The 22,514-nt window shown below is 46.3% G+C and overlaps 1 protein-coding gene across 1 annotated transcript in view; it reads left to right on the forward strand.

Moving 5' to 3' along the window:
- LOC119966035 (A disintegrin and metalloproteinase with thrombospondin motifs 16) overlaps window positions 1-22,514 on the forward strand; it is a 320,047-nt gene that overhangs the window by 86,900 nt on the left and 210,633 nt on the right. Inside the window, exons 4-5 of the mRNA XM_038797188.1 lie at window positions 6,876-7,161; window positions 17,631-17,830. Of these exons, the coding sequence (XP_038653116.1) occupies window positions 6,876-7,161; window positions 17,631-17,830 (486 nt within the window). The remainder of the gene's footprint in view (window positions 1-6,875; window positions 7,162-17,630; window positions 17,831-22,514) is intronic.

The following is a 22,514-nucleotide window of genomic DNA, read 5'->3' on the forward strand; positions in this document are numbered from 1 at the left end:
ATCCAACGGTTCTGGTGAAAAGATAATTCCTGTGAGTTTTTCTATTGGGTGCAGATTGTCTTTTCTTTGTGAAAAAGCGAATACATTTCTTTTTGCAGAAAATAGTTAGAATTGCAACCTTAAGGGCGGTAAGTGGCGCAGTGGTTAGCACTGGGACTGCGACACTGAGGGCCCGGGTTTGAATCCCGGCCCTGGGTCACTGTCCGTGTGGAGTTTGCACGTTCTCCCTGTGTCTGCATGGGTTTCACCTCCACAACCCAAAAAGATGTGCTGGTTAGCTAAATTGTCCCTTAATTGGAAAAAAATAATTGGGTACTTTAAATTTATAAGAAAAAAAAATAATTGCAACCTTAAAGTGATGCTGTTGTAATTACTAAATTGTACATCAAAGAAAATAGGACCAGACAAATTGCATTATGGCCATATATGGCACAATGAGTAGATTTTTTATTTAGAATGGTGTAATATCATAGAAACCTCTGCTCCCAAACCAATAGTAAAAGGCAAAGTTTCTCAAGCATATGCAGCCTGTTTATTGAAGCAGCCGATTTCAAAATCTTAACCTGTTCAGTAGCTTGCTGGTGAAAGGAAAGCCCATTTAATTTGGTCCAATGCAACTAACTAACATTGAGTTCAGAAATACACTTTGTCTATATTGACAAATAAGGATGTAAAAAAGTTCAGTATGGCATTTGTATTGCATGTATTTGAATACACAATCTACAAATAATTACCTCTGCTTCTGTAACTTTCCGCAGTAATTGCTCTGTATTTGCTGTTGTGCTTTTGAAAGATTATTTTCTTTTCTTACAATTATGGCAAATCCTTTCCAGTAAATTTCCTGGCAAGCTGCTCGTAAATTGTTCAATCCATTTCATGGGCAAAGTGACTGTTTTCGAGGTACAATCTGATTCCTGTTAATTGTACTCTTCAGAAGTTAGTTTGCAGTATTTTTAACTGCAAGTCAGAAAAGCTCCACATCTTTCTGAAGCAACACAGGCAATTTAAAATGGATGTGAAGATAAGTTGCACAATGCTTGACTAGATAAGTCTTCAGTTCAAAGTTGGAGTTCTACTGAGATTCATAAACTGATGGGCATTTTCTCCATTCCCTTATCTGATTCTCTTGGTTTCAAAGTTATATTGTAGCTGCTACTGCCTTCCAGCACCCACACGAAGCATACATTATTCTATAGATGCTCTATTCTGTCATAGATAACACAGACAGTGAACCTGATCATTTAAAGCCTAATCAGCCAAGCACTGCTAATAATGGACTTGAGACTGATGGTGATTATGGTGCTGGACTAGAAACCCAACAATCATGAGCTTAAATACTAGCATGGCAAGTTTCTGAAGTATAATTCAAGATTGGTAAATTGTGGGTAATACCAGGGGGGCAAAACATGCAAGCAACTGTTTTGTTGTAAAAACCCAGTTAATGTCCTTCATATGTAGGAATCTGCAACTTTCACCTTTGTGATTTCAATTCACATCATGTGGCGGACTGTTGGTGTCCTCGGTACAAATGTCTGGCCAGTGTTGCACCCCAGCAACCAATTCAAAAACATTGTTGATTGGGTACAGGAATTCTTCATTTTTTTCTAACCAGGCAATTATCTCCAATTGTTGTACCCTGAAGATAAATCATTGGAGCTTACGGTTTTGAACTGAAATGTCTCATGCAAATTGAAGCTTTGAGCTTAAATTTGACATGAGGTATTTCAGTTTGAAACATAAAACACTTTTTAAGTTCTGGTGTTTTTTGTAAAGATTTGGGCCTTGAATTTCTGCAACTGTCATTTCAGTAAGGGTTTGGTGGAACCTCTTGTGCAGCTATGTTAACAGCCAATGTAGCCAGATTGTACAAATCTCTCTATTCAAAATTGCAGGAGATCAGGAGATGTCCGGTAGAAATTGAGGGCATGTCTGCTTTTTAGAGAAAAACTTGTGTTCCTCTTAAATATCGCAGTACTTTAATAAAAAGTGTAACTTTTTCATAAATTATTTATCTGACTTTGAATTTCTCTCGCTGCATAAAAAAATCATATCTTAACTATTTTATGGATTCCCTATTCTGTACTAATTTTCATCCCCCAGAGTTACTGAATCCATCAAATTTATTAGTGTCTAGCTCTTCAAACCTGCTAAAACGGCTTCTGTTTTTTTTCACATAATTGGTACTATTTTAAAGAATCATGAAGTGTGTATTATTTTAATTTCACTTGAACAGAAAATAATTTTGAGGCTTTGATTACTTTGCTCTTTTTAGACTTTGGTTCTGAATGACGAATCATTCAAGGTGAGTTCACATGTATGAATGCAGGGGAGGGGGGGGGGGGGTGCAGTTGCAGGGGGAATCTAGAATAATTTAGATTCAAATCTGCACTAACAGTAGCTGGAAATCATAGTGTCTCAGCTGTGACCTAAGTTTCCACTTGGCAGGCATCCATTTTTAGTATTGGCATGTTTCCGATTTTTCTTGCATACTGATGGTAGCAAACTATCACATAGACACAAGAAAGGATCATGCCAGCTAATAAAGAAGCAATTTGGCAGAGCGACAGAAATTGTTATGCTGGCAAAGATTCCAGATTTTTCTTGCTACATACCCCCCTCCCTTTGCTTTACTTTTTAACTGAAGATTGTGGGCCGAATCTTTGTCTGGCATCAGGAAAACCCTGATGCAAACTGCACATCCAATCCATGTGCCATTTTATCTTTCACAAAGACATTGGGTTCACGGTGCATTTTGGATTGGGTGAGGGGAGGATGACTTGTTAGCGGGCCCAGCTTGGTTCTCCAGGTTAGGATTAGGAGTCCAAATTTCTTTTGCCCTTGAATTTCTTTGTCCATGCTAGTGTGTTTACAGTTATGATTTTCTTAGATTATGTGATATGATTTCATGTTGAATATATAAATAAAATCTACATCATCAGTGACATAAGAGCTTGGAGAGAGTTCCATGTAGAGCATGTTGTAGAGACTACCTCATAAATAATTAACATAAAGTTGAATAAAAGGTAGAGTTTGCTGACAGTATCACCTCCGTCCTTATCCGTATGTCCAGGACCATGAATATTACCTATCAGACCAAATACAACAGTAACAGATTGTCAGAGATTTGGGCCTAATTTTTGCTCCAAAGTCAGAAAAAGCTGAACAGTCCAATTTGCGAACTGGGGGTAGGAGTGTCAGGCCTGCAGTCCCTAGAAAGAGTTTGGATGCATGCAGAGGCAGCCTGTGTGAAAGACAATAAAACAAAAAAACAGCCTCCACCCTTCTCCTCCCACACTCTCTATGCCTCATCCATACTATCTTAAACCACCACATGCCTCACCCCCACTCTTTTAGAGCCACTCCGATTTCCCAGCCTAATCTATACCCGTCCACCCATTCCATTTTGCTCTTATAGCCCCTATGCCAACCTACACTCTAGTCACCTCCATGGCATTTTTAGCCCCATACCAACATATGCACCTCATTCCACCCACCATGGCCCCAATACCAACATTGCACCAAATCATCCCTACCCATGACCCACTCACTACCCTTTACATCCTCCATGTCAACTCATCCAGTATCCACAATGGGCAGACCTCGGGACCCATGCTGAGGTGAAATAAAAGTAAGCTATTAGTGTCCAATGCAGACTTTATTTATAAAAAATGTATTCATAAATAACCATTTATTAATTTAAATTCAACTACATAATCCCTGAGGCGCGATCAATAACCACTGAAACTAAGGAGTAGTCCGAATTGAAGGCTTTAATCTTCAAGATGTTTCCCCAGCAGCTTGAGTACAGAAAGAACGATGGCTGCTGGGAAACACGGGTTCTTATACCCCGCCTCATTGGGCGGAGCTACCTTACTTCTTGACCAATGAGAAAGCAACACTTGGGCCAATGAGCAGCGAGCCTTCTCCACCAATGGTAGCTCACACTCCCAGGTACTGTAGTACCTCTAGTCATACTACCACAATCCCATATAAAAATAAACATTTAATTCAAGTGCTTAATTCCATATGAAAGTAAACACTTTTAGTCAAAGACTTTATAACCACTTGGAGCTGTCATTCAAATTAAACTGACAAGCACCCCATTGAAATCAATCATGCCGCACAAATTCTATAATGCCAACAGAGTGAAACAGTAAGCACTTCTTTAAAATTATGGAATGATTTTTTTAAATTTAAAAGATAGAATATTTCAATACCTTGACAACTTGATAGTTCCCATCACCATGACAGTTTTCTTGATAACTCCAATCAGCTTGGCCGTTCCCTGGACAGCTTGACCGTTCCCTGGACAGCTTGACAGTTCCAATAAATTTATTCACGTTTTATGCACATTTGTGTCTACTTTGAATCATTCCAGGAGTATTTGACCTCTCCCAAAAGTGTGCCTGGACCTCTCCAAAGGGGTACATCTTCAAGGACTCGGGCAGTTTTAGACGTTCTAAAGGCCACCGGTCGTTTTTTGTATATCCTAGTTTTGAAAATTAGACCTGTTTGAAGGCACTTTTACATGTGCAGCCACCAGCATGAACCAAGCACCTCACTAGTGTACTAACATGAAGCATCTGCAACCTATAGTCTACCCGTGGTAGAATGGTCAATATTAGAATACAAAAGTGCTGTATTACAAAGACAATCTTTTGAGGGAGATCTTTGTACACTGCCAAGTGCATAGAAGAAACTATATACATACTTCCTGTGAATTGCTAGTAAATGTATTTATTATATCGATTTATATTTAAAATGTCATGGGGAGAGTACTCATTACCGGCACTTGAATCTATACCCAAATTATATCTGAGTATCCAATATGCACAGTAGCACAGTGGTTTCACATCTCCAGGGTCCTAGGTTCGATTCCTGGCTTGTGTCACTGCCTGTGTGGAGTTTGCATGTTCTCCCCGTGTCTGCTTGGGTTTCCTCCGGGTGCTCCGGTTTCCTCCCACAGTCCAAAGATGTACAGGTTAGGTGGATTGGCCACGCTAAATTGCCCTTAGTGTCCAAAAAAGGTTGGGTGGGGTTACTGGGTTCCGGGGATTGGGTGGAGGCGTGGGCTTAAGTGGGGTGCTCTTTCCAAGGGCCGGTGCAGACTCGGTGGGCCGAATGGCCTCCTTCTGCACTGTAAATTCTATGATTCTATGTTTGAAAATTTGACATTTTAAAAGTCTTATTCGCTTGGTACCATTGTTTATTGTTGAGAAAATATTCAAACAGTAGAGAGAGGTATGTTGGTTAAATGGCATAATAATATGTAGATTTACTTTCTGTTTTAAAAATGGATGGCAAAGAATTGGATAATTTGTGATTTCCATAATGTGAAACCCTGGGATGCTTAATTCCAACAACCATCTGTGTTGGTTTTGGCAAGTGCTGTGCAACTCATAATGTACCTAATTAAATACTTTATACAGTGTCAAGTAAAATTCCTTGTGTAATTTTTAAGTTAATAGAAATTAGCATACTTTGGAAAAATGAATAACTTCCGGCACATAATCGGCGAAGTGGTTGATCAATTCAAAAGCTGCGGACAAATTAAGGAAGACGCTAATTAATCATGGACACACGGAGAATATTGTTTGTGAATCTAGTTTGGATGATTTGGGAGGAGCAGAAACCTGATTGGAGAGATTCAAAGAGTGAGCTGAGAGTGATGCAATGGGTATGTCAGGGAACAATGCATCCATGCCATACAGTGGCTGTAAAATGCACTGGTGGCTGACAACTTCAGACAGGGCTGAATGATTTTTATTACCTCCATATTTAACCAATATAGTTAATACTTAAATATCATTGACATCCACCTACATATGACTCCTAACACTCAGGTTGGGGGCGTACTTTTGGGATGATTTTGCAGCAGCGAAGCCCACTGATTATATTTAAATATATTAAAATGGGGTTCCTGCCATGCAATGATGGGAATCCTGCTACCTCACTGGCGGCGGGGGAAGGGACAATTGAGTGGGGAAAACCCACCAGCGTAAAAGCTGTTTTAGGTCTCCTTGATTCTCTGCACTCTGTTATTCCCGCCGGCTGAAAACGGGATTATGAAGAAAGATTTGAGGAAATTGAAGATGGGAGTGTTTCTTTAAGAGTGAGATTGTTGCTGGCGGTGAGTTAGGTGGAGCATCTTCCCGCTGGTCCAACCCAACTTCACTGTGATCCTTGTCTCTTTTCCAAGGTCAGGGTGAATTAACTATGCTGTGCTGACTCCCAGTGACATTGCTGCTCTTCATTCCACCTGTCGAGGAGGGAGATGTTAGCTTGGCAAGTCCTTGTTTCTGTTGCTAAAATGAGTAGGGGCCTATTTTAAAGAGAACCAAAACCCTTTAAATATGCTAACCCAAAAAATGTATTTGGCATTGAATATACAATGTGAAAATAAATTTTTTTTAAAGCAGTTTGAAGGATTGTTTGCAGGTCACTTTCAGCACAAGAAGCTCCGCTTAATCTCTACAATTCCAAAAAGATGCCATAATAATTAGTAAATAGGATAATAACTAATGTATAATAATTCCACTGCAGTTATTCAGAAATAACATTCTGAAGCACTGATTTTGATTCTTGCTATAATCCCAGAAAAGTTACAACAGTATTATGACAAGGTTACTGCACATGATTATCAGTTAAAATACTTTTTCTGTTTTGTGTATCCTAGAGTGCATTTATTGCAGGAAGTAATTATATTGTTTAAACTTGACCATATCACTGACCTTTGAAAAGAAACTGGTGTTCTACCTTGCAGTTGTTTTGTACTTCTGGAAGTATTAATCCAGTTGATTATCCGTTATCAAAGGTGTCCACATCTTGTTTTTGGCAGGCTGTAAATTTCTTTTTCCTTTTCTTTTTCTTTCTAGTCAGGTTTGATAAGGACAGAAGAGGCAGATTACTTTTTGACACCTCTACCTCAGCACGTCGCACTTAAGCACAATTACACAGCGCCTGAAGGGCACCATCCGCATGTGCTCTACAAGAGATCTGCAGAGCCCAAAGTGCATCTTCACAATAATGAGGTAACCATGCACCAGAGGTCTATGGAAATTGGACATTATGATTTTAAATATCGTCATCAACACCGACGGCGTAATGATTACAAGCATGGACAGCTTCAAAAACAGCACTACTGCGGAAGACGCAAGAAATGTATGTAAGGGAATTATTTTATTTTCTTAGTCACATTTTGGGTGTTTTTAATGTATTGAGTGATTAAATAATGGCAATATAGTAATTGTGTTGAAGAACTCAATGATTTCACAATCTTAGAACTGAAGGTCAGAGAATTTTTGGTCATCAGCTGAACCCAATTCGGGGGTGGGGGGGGGGGGGGGGGGGGGGGGGGGGTGGGGGAGAGATGCCACAGTGTCTTATTTGATTGCATTAACTGTCCCATTATGGGCCTCAACTAGCATCTGGACAGGATGTCTGTCCACAAGCCTGCCCATTCTAAATTTCATGAGGGGGAGTTGGGAAAGTGGTGGGGTCCCCACCCCGTACCCTGCTGCCCGATTAAATTCCTCCCTGCTTTCAAACCCGCCGCTGGAGAACCAAAGGTTTTGCCTCCACTATTTATACACTCGGCAGTTAACATTTTGATATATCTTCAATTCATGGCAAGGCAGAGAGAGTAGAGTCAGGGTTTCCAGATACTCGTCCAGCGATTCTCCGGCGCGTTGACGGCGAGTAGTGAGGAGGTGTCTGGCGAACACCTCATTTACGGGCTTCACGAAGTGTGCCTTGAGGGTTGCGACCGCCGCCTCGTACGTGGCCGTTTTCTTGATCATTACTGAGATTCAATGGCTCACCCGAGCGTGGAGGAGTCGCAGCCTGAGGGTCTCCATGGGAGGCGTTGTGGAGGAGTCAAGGTCGTCCTCGAAGCATCAAAGCCAATGTTCGAATATTTCCTTGGCTTCGGACGCGCGGGCGTCGAGTTCGAGCCTGTCTGGCTTTAGAGCGGCTTCCATAGTGCTGTCTATGATTAATAAATTGATATACCTTCAATTCACCAAGAGGCAGAGAGAGCGAGTGAACATTAGGCTTTATTAATCATGAACTTGCCTAGCCAGAGTCAGTTGTACAGATGAATGCCGCCCACAGGCAGCCGGTCTATATATGTCCCTGGTGAGTGCGGAGTCAGAGGCGGAGCCCACCGGGGTTACAGTACAGTAACTGGAAGCAGCTCGTATCACCACTTCCAGGTCATAGATCATGGGTTACAGTATCATACATGCATTAGGTGAAAACATTCACCACACATTTGAAGTCAATTTTTTCAAATTCTCTTTCAGTTTATGCTTGATGCTTATTACTTTAACTGGAGGAGAAATTTATTTTTTTTGCTATGATCAGTAGGTGCGCTGCAAAACATTTGTCACAGGACGCAAACGATTTAGTACACCAGGAAAGTGAAGAAGCAGTTGATAGATTGGAGATAGAAAAATGCAAATGTTAACTTAAAAATTGGAGGGGTCTTTTGTTTAACAAAGCCAGAAAGTCTCTGGTGCAAGACTAACTCGATGACTTTATTCACTCACATTTGCTCACAGCTTAATATCAGAAGATAACAAAGTGGCCATTAATTCCTTTAGCATATTAAAACTTTCTGAAATTGCACTTGAAATAGAGGTTAAGGTTTCAATTCAAAAATAACTGCCTCTGAGAAATTATTCTGTTGTTTTGTAGAATTATGATAATAGACAGTTTTAATTTGTTTTCAAGGTTGTACGAGATGGTATCATAATATAACTACAGTTCCGGAAGGTTACAAGGATGACAACCTGTCAGCCTGTGCACAGAGGCCATCAGACAAGTTATGCAAAATGGTTGTGGTTTTAGTTTGCTTAACTAAGTAGAAGCTAATGAATAATTGTAGATGTAGATTGGCATAAGCAACATGCAGAAGAAATTTAATTTTAGATTTGATACCTTCAGCTTCCATTGAAACCCACTCTTACTGTTTTCCTACTTACTACTTCAAGCTATCACATTGCAAAAGGGTAGGAAGCTTTAGCTAAAGTTTACCATTCCAGATTGAAGTCTGTGAGGATGGAAGCCACTATAACCTGGTCTTTGCTTTCATTTTCAGTATTGTACTGATGGTGTGTTGTATTTAATTCTATTTTATAATAACTGGTATTGGGAAAGTGCACAGATAAATCTGGTTTACACGCAAAACTAGATAACTGCATTTTGAATGCTATAAATGTGAATATTGAATAGAGAATGCTTAATTTGAATAATAAAGCAACATATGGAGAAAAGGATATAAAAGTGATGTGAATCTTGTCATATTTTCATTAAAAAATCATTTTATGTAAAGTTACTTTGTGAAATTCAGAATGTATATTGTCATTCGAAATAATGTTAGATTTCTTTGTTGCCGCAAAGAATCATGTGGGGCGGGATTCCCTGACCCTCCGCCGGGTGGGAGAATTGCCACGGCGCCGCGCGAATCGCGCCATGCCGCTCCGACGCCGGTACGCGATTCTCCCACCCCTGTGAAAACGGCCGCGTGCGAATGGCATCGGGCCGCACAAACGGCTGTACCGGCGATTCTCCGGTGGGCCAGCGATTCTCCAGGCTGGATGGGCCGAAGTCCCGCCGGCCCGACCGAATGTCACGCCAGCGCCATTCCAACATGCTATAAAACAGCGCCAACCTGGGCGGCTTGCATTTGCCCCACTGCAGCCTGCTGCTCTACAATAGGCTCCACCACCTTCCTCTCACGCCCGAGCTCCAGCTCCCACTGGGCCTCATGCAGGGCAGCAGTCGCCGAGTGGGGACCTGTCTGGCATTTCCTAGCCATCGGTGCACAGGTGCATCGGAGCCGTTACTGATCCCCTGTATGACATCGTGGACCGGAACATACAGTTCACCTGCAGACCGCGCCCACCAGGATGCCTGCGCAGTGGGGTTCGCCGCTGTTGCCCAGATACCCTTGGTGCAAGGGGCGATCGATGAAGTGCACACCGCCATGCGGTCCACCTTGGAGAAAAGGACCATGTGCCTGAACAGGAAGGGTACACATTGAATGAAAGTGCACGTTGTCTGTGACCACAGGATGACAATACTGCACGTCTGCAGCATGCATGACTCCTTTATACTCCTTTATACTAACCCAATCGTTCATCCCTGCCATGTTCAAGGAACACCCCCCCTCCCCCGGCTGTGGGGATAATTGCTGGTCGACAGGGGTCGTGGCTGATGACACCTATACGGAGGCCACAGACCAACGCGGAGCAATGCTACAACGATGCCCATGCAGTGACCAGGGGTGTGGTCGAGAGGTGCTTTGGGCTGCTCGAGATGCGCTTCAGATGCCTGGACTGCTCAGGAGGGTTAGGGTTAGAGAAAAGGACCATGTGACCCTCCAGTACCTATCGGAGAGGGTTGGCCGCATCGTCGTGGTCTGCTGTGTCCCGCACAACATTGCCCAGCAGAGGGGCGATGTGCTGGAGGAGGCGGAGGACGGTCAGGATGAGGGGAACTCCTCCCTAGATGAGGGGGATGGTGAGGGGAGAGCTGATGCACATGGGGGATGGACAGGAACACGAGGCTGCCCGGTGCCGCCGGCTGGTCCAGGAGGCGCTGGTAGCTGCCCGTTTCGGCGACCACTGTGGGCGGCAGTAGTGATGGGTATGGACACAGGCAGCGGGTTCGGCACCTCCCCAATGGACGACCACCCTCAACTCCCCCACCCCCACCACTACCACAACACCCTCACCTGCCCCACTCCCAAACCCCCCCACCACAACATCCGCATGCATACCACCCCTCCATGACACATCTGCCTGCTGCACAGTGGTATGGGGGCACGGTCGATGGTGTACGCAGGTCTGCTACAAGGCATGAAAGATGATGTCAGCCTGCTCTGCGATAGTCTCCGAACCATACATCGTTCGACAATGTCTGACTCATGGCCACATTACGACCCTCCAACTGAGTGGACTCTGCACGCAGCCCTGACACTGCATCTCATGGCCTGTCGTATGGGTGGGGGGGGGGGGGGGGGACGCAGGTCTCACGCACCGCAGCCCAACCTCTATCGCAGCACCTCTCACACACACTGGCACACAGTCCCCTCCCTACCCCCGCACGCATCGGACAGAGTACAGAGGCAGTTTGCATAGGTGTGAAATGTGTTTAATGACAGACATCCTGAACATGTGCTCTACCCCATCTAACTAATCTGTGCCCTGCACCCGTGTCAACTCACTCATCCATGATTATCTTTCTGGCCTTACGAGCCCTATATCTACGTCGAGGTGTTCCCCCAGATGGTACAGCAGAACTGGAGGTGGATTCCTGTGATTCCTGTGACTGGGGTCCCCGTCGGCGGCCGCTTCCTGGGGCAGCCCGGCCTGACCCCACCTCGGGCAATTGGGATGGCGTGGTGCCACCCTGTTCTGCCCGCTGCCCACCAGGGGCGGTTGGGGGGGGGCGGAAGTGGAGCCGGCTTCCTGACGCTGATGCGATCAGCGATGGCCTGCTGGGACTGGGCCGTGGCCTGCTGGGACTGGGCCAGGTTGTTGAGCGCCTCTGCGATGTTCAGCTGACTCTGGCCCATGGCTTCCTGTGCGATGGCAGCCCTGTCCCAGGCCGCGGAGGCCGTGTGCCCGGTAGCCCCAGGCCTTGCAGGCTCAGACCCATACCCGACACCGTCGCCACCATTGTCTCAACCGCGGACGCCGCTGCGGATGCCACCCGTGTGGTGTTGGCCTGACTGGCACCATTTCCTGCTCTAGGACATGGATGCTCTCCTGCAGTTGCGTCTGCATGTGCTGGAAGCCGTCCGTCACCTTCTCATGCCCCTGTGTCCCCGACTGCATTGGGTCTACGGGTGGGTGGGGGAACTCCAGGGACCCGGGAGCCGTCTGGGCGACAGGTGTTTGCTGGGGCTGGTCTGCCCTCCCATCGTCCAGCCCCTCGGCTGCTCCTACCTCCACCTGCTGTACCGGAGCGGCTGTGTGGTGACCACCAGTTAGTGTCCCAGAAGCCTCGCCACTAACATAGCCAACCAAGGTGAGTGTCTCTGCGATGGTGGGGGGTGGAGGAGATAGCTGTGGCACAACCTCAGTGTCTTCATCGGACCTGTGGTCGGGGGTCCCCTGGGGTGCCGTGTCCTCTCTGTCCATCCCCTCCATGTTATTGCCGAATTGTGTCCTTTCATGTCTGTCTGTCACCTGTGTCATCGTGTCATCACTGGTCTGTGCCGGGGGGCTATTGTTGGAGCTGCCCTCCCCTTCGCTGCTAGAGTCGCTGTGGGCTGGCCCCTCAGGCACTGGATGCGGGCGGGATCTGCCAGGAGCGCCCGGTTGGTCTGTGTCGGCTGGCCGTCCAGGTGCTGGATGCGGGCGGTGTCTGTCAGGTGCACCCGGTTGGTCACCACCTGGCCCTGCAACACACAATACACCATCATGGTTAGGCAGGTGGAGGGGGGTGTGGTTTGCGGTGAGGGGGGAGTGGTGAGGGGAAAGGACTGAGGGCCGAGGGGAGAGGGCCGAGGGGAGAGGGCCGAGAGGAAAAGACTGAGGGGAAAAGACTGAGGGGAAAAGACTGAGGGGGGAGGGCTGAGGGGAAGGGGGCCAGGGGATCTCACTTGGTGGTGCGCCCCTGACCTCGGCATTGGCAATCTCCCGGTCTTCGGGTGTACCGGCTATGCCCAGTGCCCTCTGCTCGTGCACGATGAGCTGGCACAGGTCAGGTTCACCCCCTCCGGTTCGGGCTCGCTCCCATTAGTTATGGGTGCTCTTTTCCTGGGGTGGGGGGAGGAATAACAGCATTGTTAGGCGGTCCACTGCATGCAGTTGGGTCTATGTGGGCAGGGCCAATGGTGGCTGCAGCCATGTGCCTCATGGCTGTGGTTGTACCATCCCCTTGGGGAGGGGGTGGTGTCACACATGTGGGGGGTAGGGGGGGTTGGTGCCATGGGCACGGTGCTGGGTACTCACCCTGGCTACCCTCAGTATGTCGTGGAGCTTTTTGCGGCACTGCTCGCCACTGGGTGTCACCGCGGTGGCACTCACGGCAGTGCCCACCTCCCTCCACAGACGCCAGGCCACGTTAGCTGGCACCCTCCGACCGGGTCTGGGGTACAGACGTCCCCTCCTCTCCTCAAGGACGTCCAGCATCGTCGCCAGGTCGTGGTGTGTGAACCTGGGTGCTGCTCGGCGTGGCGCCATGGTTTCCCATTGGCAGCCTGTGCGCTCGCGTCAACTGTTGTGCAGAACGGCGCCGCGTCGTTTGCGTGATGCCGGCTCTCCGAGGCCATGCCCCCGCGCTTCCTGCCACGCCCCTGCTAGCCCCCTTGTATGCCGGAGAATGCCGTCTCGGAACAACGAGGTAAAACGCGCCCGTTTTCTCGCCGGCGCCTGCACTCTGTCGCCGGAGCTGAGAATCGCAGCCAGAATCCTTACAGTGCAAAAAGAGGCCAATCACCCATCATGTCAGCACTGGTCCTTGGAAAGAGCATCCTACTTCAACCCACGCCTCCACACTATTCCCATGACCCAGTAACTCCATCTAACCTTTTGGACACGAAGGGGCCATTTGGCATGGCCAATCCTGCACATCTTTGACTGTGGGAGTAAATCGGTCCACCCTGAGGAAACCCTCGCAGACAAGGGGAGAAAGTGCAAACGCCACACAGACAGTCATCCGAAGCCGGAATTGAACCTGGGTCCCTGGAACTATGAGACAGCAGTGCTAACCACTGTGCCACTATGCTGCCCCTAGAGAGAAAAGGAGATTCCCACAAACTGGAATCAGGCACAGTGGGCGATTGGAGACCCCAGATGCTCAGCCTTTGGGCAGGGAGGCACCCTGACACTGCCATCCGGGCACCTTGGCACAGCCAGCTTGGCACCCTGGAAGTGCCACCCAGGCACTCTAGCAGTGTCACCTGGGTGTCAGCCTGACACTGCCAGGGTCCCCATGTAGCACTGTCAGGTTGGCTGGGGTACTGACAGGGTGCCAGGCTGGCAGTGCCATGGTGCAAGGTTGCATCTTTCCATTGCTGGGGATTGGGCCCGGGGGTGCCCTGCCCTAATGAGATGGAGTGCGGGGTCTCAAGGATCCCCCAAAAGATAAGTTGGGGTGTTGGGAGGTTTCCGGGGTCATGTTGGGGGATTGTCAATTTGCTGTTGTGAGACATACTAAGCAATTAATCTCCGTGCATGGCCACCATGCTGTCAGCACTCTCAATATTTTCATTGTTCTCCAGTCAGCAATCCCACAGTCCTCAGGCCTCCAAGAGAGGCAATAGACTAGCTGCGCAGACTGCCACTTTCAAAAAGCTCATGACCCCCCCCTACACCATCCCTCTATGGTCAGAAGGCCTTGGGCCAGAACCGTGCAGCCACCCACAATACCAAGAACAAGCCAACTCATTGCTAAAAAAATCACTTGAGGGGATCTCTGTCAGTACGCAGCCAAGATGTTCTTCATGTGTGTGGTGCTGGGCTCCACATCCTCGCAATTATGATGTTCCAGTCACTAATCCTTAGGATCTGGAGGCCGCCTGGGAATAAGGAGACATATATGCTGGGTGCTACTGGACATAGTGAGAGGGACCATTTTGTGAGGCTTAGTACATCCATTTCAGATACCCCATCACAAAGTCCCCATGGCCTACATCACTTCGTAAATACCAAGAGCAAAAACCTTCACTAAACTTCTTCACGCAATCAGCATTACATCAATAACAAAAAAAACACTTAATCATCCTTGTGCATCAAGTGTCATATTGGTACTTTTGCTTAGCCTAATGCTTTTTAACGTAGTACTCCCCCAGTAACTGCAATGTGATTGGTGCATTTTCACTGGGGGAGATGGGATATGGCCTTGATGGATGCCCTTGAAACGGGTCTAGGCAAAGGGCCCAGCTTTGTACTGCACTAACTTGGATGGGTGACAGTCATCTGAGTGGCTGGTTGAGCGGTAACAAGAGGGACACTGGCAGAGTGGGTGAATGATTGCTGGGCGAGGTATAATATCAGAATTTTCATGGTGAGTCCTGAGGTGAGTCCTGAGTGTTAGGGTATGTTGCTGGGTGAGTGATGGTCTACGCTTTAACGGGCAGTTTGAGAGATGGGTGGTGTAGCTTCAACGTGTAGGTGCATTCACTCACCTTGACCACCCAGGTGAAGACAATGCTGCCATGTATCGTATGCCTCACTCTGAGCATTAGCCACAATTTCCAGGTGTTCCAATTTTCTTCAGAAACTCAGTCTTGATGGCATCCTGATCACTGGCAGGAACATGGCCTCCTTCCTAGCCACCATCTCTCTGACAAGTATGTCCAGGGCAGTATCACTGAAGTAGGAAGCTTTTTCCTTTTCCTGGTGTGCTATTCTCCTCCTCCTCCTTCAGTGCCAAAATCAGCTTTATAATAATAATAATCTTTATTATTGTCACAAGTAGGCTTACATTAACACTGCAATGAAGTTACTGTGAAAATCACTTAGTCACCACATTCCGACACCTGTTCGGGTACACTGAGGGAGAATTCAGAAAGTCCAATTCACCTAACAAGGACATCTTTCAAGACTTGTGGTCGGAAACTGGAGCACCTGGAGGAAACCCACACAGTCACGGGGAGAACGTGCAGACAGTGACCCAAGCCGGGAATCGAACCTGGGATCCTGGCACTGTGGAGCAACAGTGCTAACCACTGTGCTACCATGCCGCCCATATTCCGCAGTGTGCTGCTGCAACTTTCCTTTTTTAGGCACTGCACCTTTGAAAAGAGAAGGTTATCTGGAGCACGTGGCTTCTTCACAATGCTTATCCCCTGTGGTGCGTAGAGGAAGCTGGAAGTTCAGTGAAGTCCAGAGCAGTATGATAACCATACATGGCTACACTGCATTCAGGAAAAGGAAGTTGGTAAATAAATTTTATGTGCTGCGCACCTCATTTGCAATGGATATATGCATATCACAACTTGCAACAGCTGAATTTCTAGTCCCCTATTTCTGTACTAGTGAGTAGTTAATTCAGCAGGGACTCAGGCACACATTTCTAGCACCTTGGTCTTTGTACCTCAATGTCACACCATAATACACATTTTTATTGGTTTGGCATTTTGTTTTTCCATATTAGAAACAACATTTTCTCTAGAGTACCCAATTCTTTTTTTCCAATTAAGGGATAGGTTAATAATAATAATCTTTATTAGTATCACAAGTAGGCTTCCATTAACACTGCAATTAAGTTACTGTGAAATCCCCCAATTTAGCGTGGCCAATTCACCTTCCCTACACATCTTTTTGGGTTATGGGGGTAAAACCCATGCAGACACTGGGAGACTATGTAAACTCCACACGGACAGTAGACCTGGATCGAACCTGGGACCTCAGCGCTGTGAGGAAGCAGTGCTTGCCACTGTGCTGCCCATAGAAACAACATTTTCAAGGTATTTACAGAGTGGGGGAGGCAGGACCTTGAGATTTCCTGGGGATTTTAGACAGTAATATTGTTTCTCTCAAGGGTTACAGCAAATCCCCCACCCAATCTCCATACAGGTTGAGAGAGCCTCAACGGAATTTCAGGAGCTAGGTCAGCATCTAATTTTCAAGGGAAATGGTATATCAGCAGACCTATGTGAACAGGAGTTGATGTCAGCTGATTTTTGGCTTGTAAGTGTGACATTTGCCACATCACTTGTGCAAAATAATTTAGGAGGTGACCAAAGTCTGAGAATTCATGCAAAAGCCACAAGTACAGGTTGCGCATCCCTTATCTGAAATGCTTGGGGCCGAGTATGTATCAGATTTTGGAATTTTTCGGATTTCCAAATAGAATGTGCATTTTTTTTTGATATAAGTTTAGAGTTTCCAATTTTTTTTTTCCAATTAAGGGGCAATTTGGAGTGGTCAATTCACCTACCCAGCACATCTTTGGGTTGTGGGGCTGAGACCCACGCAAACATGGGGAGAATGTGCAGACCCCGCACAGACAGTGACCCGGGGTCGGGATCGAACTCGGGTCCTCAGCGCCATGAGGCAGCAGTGCTAACCACTGTATCACCGTGCCACCCATGGAGTATAATGTGCACGTGCAGCGGGTTGGGACCTGCGCTGTGCAGCGTGTATTGGGACCTGCACGTGCGTGGCACGCATTGTGTGGCGCATGTGTGGCACGATTTGGGACCTGGGACCGGCGCACATGTGACGCGGTTTGAGACATGCGCACGTGCGGTGCTGGTGGGGACTGGCGTATGTACGGCACTGGTTGGGAACTTTCTAGAGACTTATGGGATTTCCCACCCTTGACGTCACGTCGACACACGAAACAGAAGTGTGGATTTCAGAATGTTTCGATTTCTGGAATTTCAAATAAGAGATGCTCAACTTGTACCGTTGTATCTTTTTTGGGGTCTGCATAATTAATGTCACCTTCATGCGGTTTTGCGGCAGTGTTGGGGTGATTACAATGAGATGTCCGACTGACGATCGGTGGGAAGATAAAATCCCGTCGCCAGTGAATGGCGTGCAATCGAGAAACACGTGGCTGGCGGACCGGAGAGACCTGCCCAATATATGCTTGCTGCATGGAAATTATTCTTTTAAAATCCTGTGTATCATTTATTAACCAAACCAAATGTTCTCTCTTTGTAGATATGCCTAAACCCCCAGAAGCAGATATATATATTCTACCAGATGAGTATGGATTCTTGCCCAGAAACAAACGTTCCTTGTTTAAGACCCGAAAGAATGTAAAGCTTAATGTGGAAACCTTAGTCGTGGTAGACAAGAAAATGATTGAAAACCATGGCAATGAAAACATCACGACATACGTGTTAACTATACTGAACATGGTAAGGCTGAGAAAACAAATATATTTAACTCGAATCAACCTTGTGTTTATAGTGGCAAAACGGTTGTGCAATATTTTTGTCGTAACATCCCTTTACAATTTGGGAACGGTATTTTAAGCAAGTTGTAATTACATAGTAACCTTTCGAATGTGCCTGCAAATTCAAGCTTGATGCACTGAATACTGATGAAGAAATGTAAGCCGTTCTGCTCCTTCAGTGAAAGGGAGATGTTTTCACCTTTTGTTGTTTCGGCAGTGAACTGACCGTTGGGACTAAACATACTCAGGAGGTCAGGTAGCATCTGTGTGAAGAGAAACAATAACTTTCATCAGAACTGGTAATGGTTTTCAAGCAAGTTAAGGGGAGGATGTGGAAAAAGAATAAAAGGGAAAGTCTGTGATAGGATGGAAAACAGGAGATCTTAAATGACAACGTGTTGGTGGTACAGGGCCAAAGGGTGTGGTAACGTGACCAGCAAATACACAAAAGATGCATTTAGATCAGTGTTGTCCAATGCTCTTGTCACTCACTACATGCGACGGATCGTACACGGACATGTGGTGCATGGATGCCGTTCACCTTTGGAGCTTGACAATACTGCATTGTGTTAGGTTGAAGTGGTGGAGGTGAGTAAGGGTTTTACTCGCTGGCTGAGCCGGTTCCTAATTGAGTATGGAAGAATCAACCACATTGTTAGACAGATGTCTTATATCAGTCAGGTTGCAACCATGTTAATCAGATTATATTTCAGGTTTCCAGAGACTTGGAAGCTGAAGGGTTACTTGCTCACTGAAACAAGAAAAATAGTCTGCCATTTGTTCCCTTCTCTGTTCTTGTTCTTTAAATGACAATAGGTTTAGATCTGCAGGGCGGTGTTTTGAACTGCTGTGAAAGCACTTCCGGCCGACAGGGGTCCACTTGCTCTAAATTTAATGAGGCAATCTAATTACACAAGGATGGTAACTGAAGAACATTGTTGTCTTTAGCTTGTATTTTGCGGTTTTCAGACAGCGCTGCATCGTAATGTACAAATCTTGCTCACTGGACATGTACAGCAATATCCAACTGTATTCAGCCTTTATCTTGATTGAACTGTTGAAGCAAACTACTGAAAGGAATAGGGTGCTGTTGGCGTAAAAGGCGAGATTACAGGAGGTTGGCCATGACACAAATGTCTGTTAAATATCTGACTCTGTGTTTGATAATGGCAGGGGACATAACAAAATCAAAGCAAGGACCGGAACACAAAAGCTAAAAAGTAGAGACCTGTCTATTTGTTTCTCTCCCTGAGTTTCCGAATATATCGGGCACTGGTAGGGGCTGGTCCGAGAGTGACGAGCCAAGCCAAAGGGGAGGCACTATTTGGCAGGCCGGATCCGCGCGTGGCCGCTGCAGGCTGCCACTGTACGCATGCGCGGCCACAGGCCTGACAATTCTCCGGTCGCATCGGCAGCTAGAGCCAGGTGCTCTACGCTGCCTGCCTACTAACCCACCGCCAAATGGAGAATTGGTGGCCGTTTTGTGCCGATTTTTCGGTCATAAAACACCACCCTTCCCACGCCAGCATCAGGACATAGTCTCCAAATCGGAGAATCCAGCCCCTCACCTCTGATAAAATAAAGATAGTTTACCCTGAAAGTAATTTGTGTGTTTGAAATAAACCAGAGCACACTGCAAGAAACAGAACGCTTCAGTTAATCCATTGTCACTACTCTTTGTATGCAGCAGGCTTTCTTTTTGGAACAATTGGATTATAAAATCCTTTTGAAGTTGTTATTTTTGGCTCGGTAGTGAGTGTATCAGACTTGATTGCTGATCGTTTAAAATCTCAAACCTATTTTGTGCATATATTTTGTTAATGTTGCACTTATTTGAGAACATATGGTGACTTGATTGCCATAAATTTGTTGAGCATCCAAATATTCAACAGCATTAGTCTAGAGGAGGTGTGAATGGGAGAATGATGAACAGCTGTCATTTGAAAATAAAAACGAGAGAAAAACTAGAGTAAAATTGTTAAGGGGCGGGATTCTCCATTGCGAGTCCACCACGCTGCTCCTGTCAGCGAGGAAGGAGAACTTGGAGCTCAGTCAAATTCTCATTCATGCAGTAGGAATGGAAAATCCCGTCAGAGTGAAGGTACGGAGAATCAAAATCAAGGCTGAAGCAATTGCTACATTCTTCAGCCAGAAGTGCCAAATAGATAATCCATCTCTGCCCCTCTGGAATCCCCAGCATCTCCGATGCCACTCTTCAGTCACTTTGAGTCACTTCACATATCATGAAATGGCTGAAGGCACTGGATACTGCAAAGGCTATGGACCCTAGCAATATTCTGGCAAAGCTCCAAAGCTTGCCGTGCCAGTAGCTATGCTGTTCCAGTACAACTACTACACTGGCATCTACCCAGCAATGTGAAAAATTGTCCAAGTATGTCCTGTAGACAAAAGGAGTAAAAATCCAAATGGCCAATTGCCACCCCATCAGTCTATTGTTGATCATCAACAAAGTGGTGAAAGGGGTCATCAACAGTGCTATAAAGTGGCACTTTCTCAGCAATAACCTGCTTACTGATGCTCAGTTCAGGTTCGCCAGGGCCGCTCAGTTCCTGACCTCATTAAAGCTTGGATTCAAACATAGACAAAACAGCTGAACTCCAGAGGTGAGTGTGACTGCCCTTAACATCAAAGCAGCATTTGACCAAGTTTGGCATCAAGAAATCCTCATAAAATTGGATTCAATGGGAATCGGGTGGTAAAACTCTCCACTGGTTGGAATCATACCTAGCACAAAGGAAACTGGTTGTGTTTGTTCGAGGTCAGTCATCTCAACTCCAGGAGTTCCTCAGGGTAGTGCCCTGCTTCATCTTTAGCTGCTTCATCAATGACTTTCCTTCAATCATAAGATCAGAAGTGGGGATGTTTGCTGAATGTTTGCCACCATTCACAACTCCTTAAATGCTAAAGCAGCCGATATTCAAATGCAGGAAATCCTGGACAATATCCAAGCATCCAAGCTTGGGCTGACATGTGGCAAGTAACATTTGAACCCCGCAGATGCCAGAAGAATGACCATCTCCCCTTGACATTCAATGATATTACCATTACTGTTTCCCCCACTATCCTGGGGTTTAGCATTGACCAGAAACTGAACTGGGCTAGCCATATAAATATTGTCTACAAGAGCAGGTCAGATGCTGGGAATCCTATGACAAATAACTCGCTTCCTAACTCTCCAAAACCTGTCCGCCATCTACAAAGCAGAATGAAGGAGTCTAACGGAATACTCTCCACATGCCTGGATGTTTGCAGCTCCAACAACACTGAATATGCTCGACACCATCCAAGACAAAGCAGCCCCCTTGACTAGAGCCCCTTCCTCAAGCATATCGCTGTCCCCACTGACACGATGATGTGGAAGGAGGAAGGAGCAGTGCTCCGAAAGCTAGTATTTGAAACAAACCTGTTGGACTTTAACCTGGTGTTGTAAGACTTCTTACTCCAGTGACACACAGTAGCAGAGTCATATACCATCTACAAGATACACTGCAAGAACTTACCAAGGCTACTTATACAGCATCTTCCAAACCCATGACCACTACCATCTAGAAGGATGAGGGCAGCAGATACATGGGAACACCACCATCTGAAGTTCCCCTCCCAAGTTACTCACAATCCTGACTTCACTATCGCTGGGTCAAAATCCTGGAATTTAATTGCTCACAGCACTGAGGGTGCACCTACATCACATGGACTGCAGTGGTTCAAGAAGACAGCTCACCAGTACTTCTTGAAGGCAATTAGAGATGGGCAATAAATACTATCCGAACGATCAATGTTCACATTCCATGAATTAATTTTAAAAAGTGAAATCAAAAACTGTAAAGAAAAAGGAAACCAACTGGGAACATACATTGGAGTCGAAAATTGTTGAGTTCAGTGTTGAATGTAGAAGGCTGCAGAATGCCTAATTGGAAAGTGAGGCGCTGTTCCTCGAGCGTAGGTTGAGCTTCATTGGAACACTGCGGGAAGCTGAGAACGGAGAGATCAGCAAGAGGGTAAGGTGGAGAATTGAAGTGACAGGCTCTGAATCTCGGCGTTATGTTTGTAAGCTCAATGGAGGTGTTCTGCAAAGTGGCCACCAAACCGGCATTTGGTCTCCCCAAGTAGAGCAGCAAATATGGTGTACCAACTCGGAAGAGATACAAATAAATCACTGCTTCACTTGAAGGAGTGTTTGGGTCCTTGGATAGTTAGGAGGGAGGAGATATAAAGGCAAGTGTTGCACCTCTGGCGCTAGCATGGAAGGTGCCTTGGGAAGGGAACGATGTGTCGTTTGTGATTGAAGTAAGCATCGGGTTGTGCAGAAATGATGGAGAATGGTCCATTGAATATGGAGGTTGATGGGGTGGAAGGTGAAGATAAGGGGAACCCTATCATGGTGCTGGGAGGAAGAGGTAACAAGAGGGCAGATGTGTGGGAAATGGAGCGGAGATGGCCGAGATCCTTTTCAAACACAGTGGGAGTGAGCCCTTGGTCAAGGAAAAGGACATACCGGAAGTTCTGGTATGGAATGTCGCATCATCACATCAGAGGAAACCGAGGTGGAGAAACTGGGAGAATTGAATGGAGTCCTTACAGGAAGCGGGGTGTGAGGAAGTGTAATGAAGCTGGGGTGTCAGTGG

The sequence above is a fragment of the Scyliorhinus canicula genome, chromosome 5, assembly GCF_902713615.1.
Source record: "Scyliorhinus canicula chromosome 5, sScyCan1.1, whole genome shotgun sequence".
Lineage (NCBI taxonomy): Eukaryota > Metazoa > Chordata > Chondrichthyes > Carcharhiniformes > Scyliorhinidae > Scyliorhinus > Scyliorhinus canicula.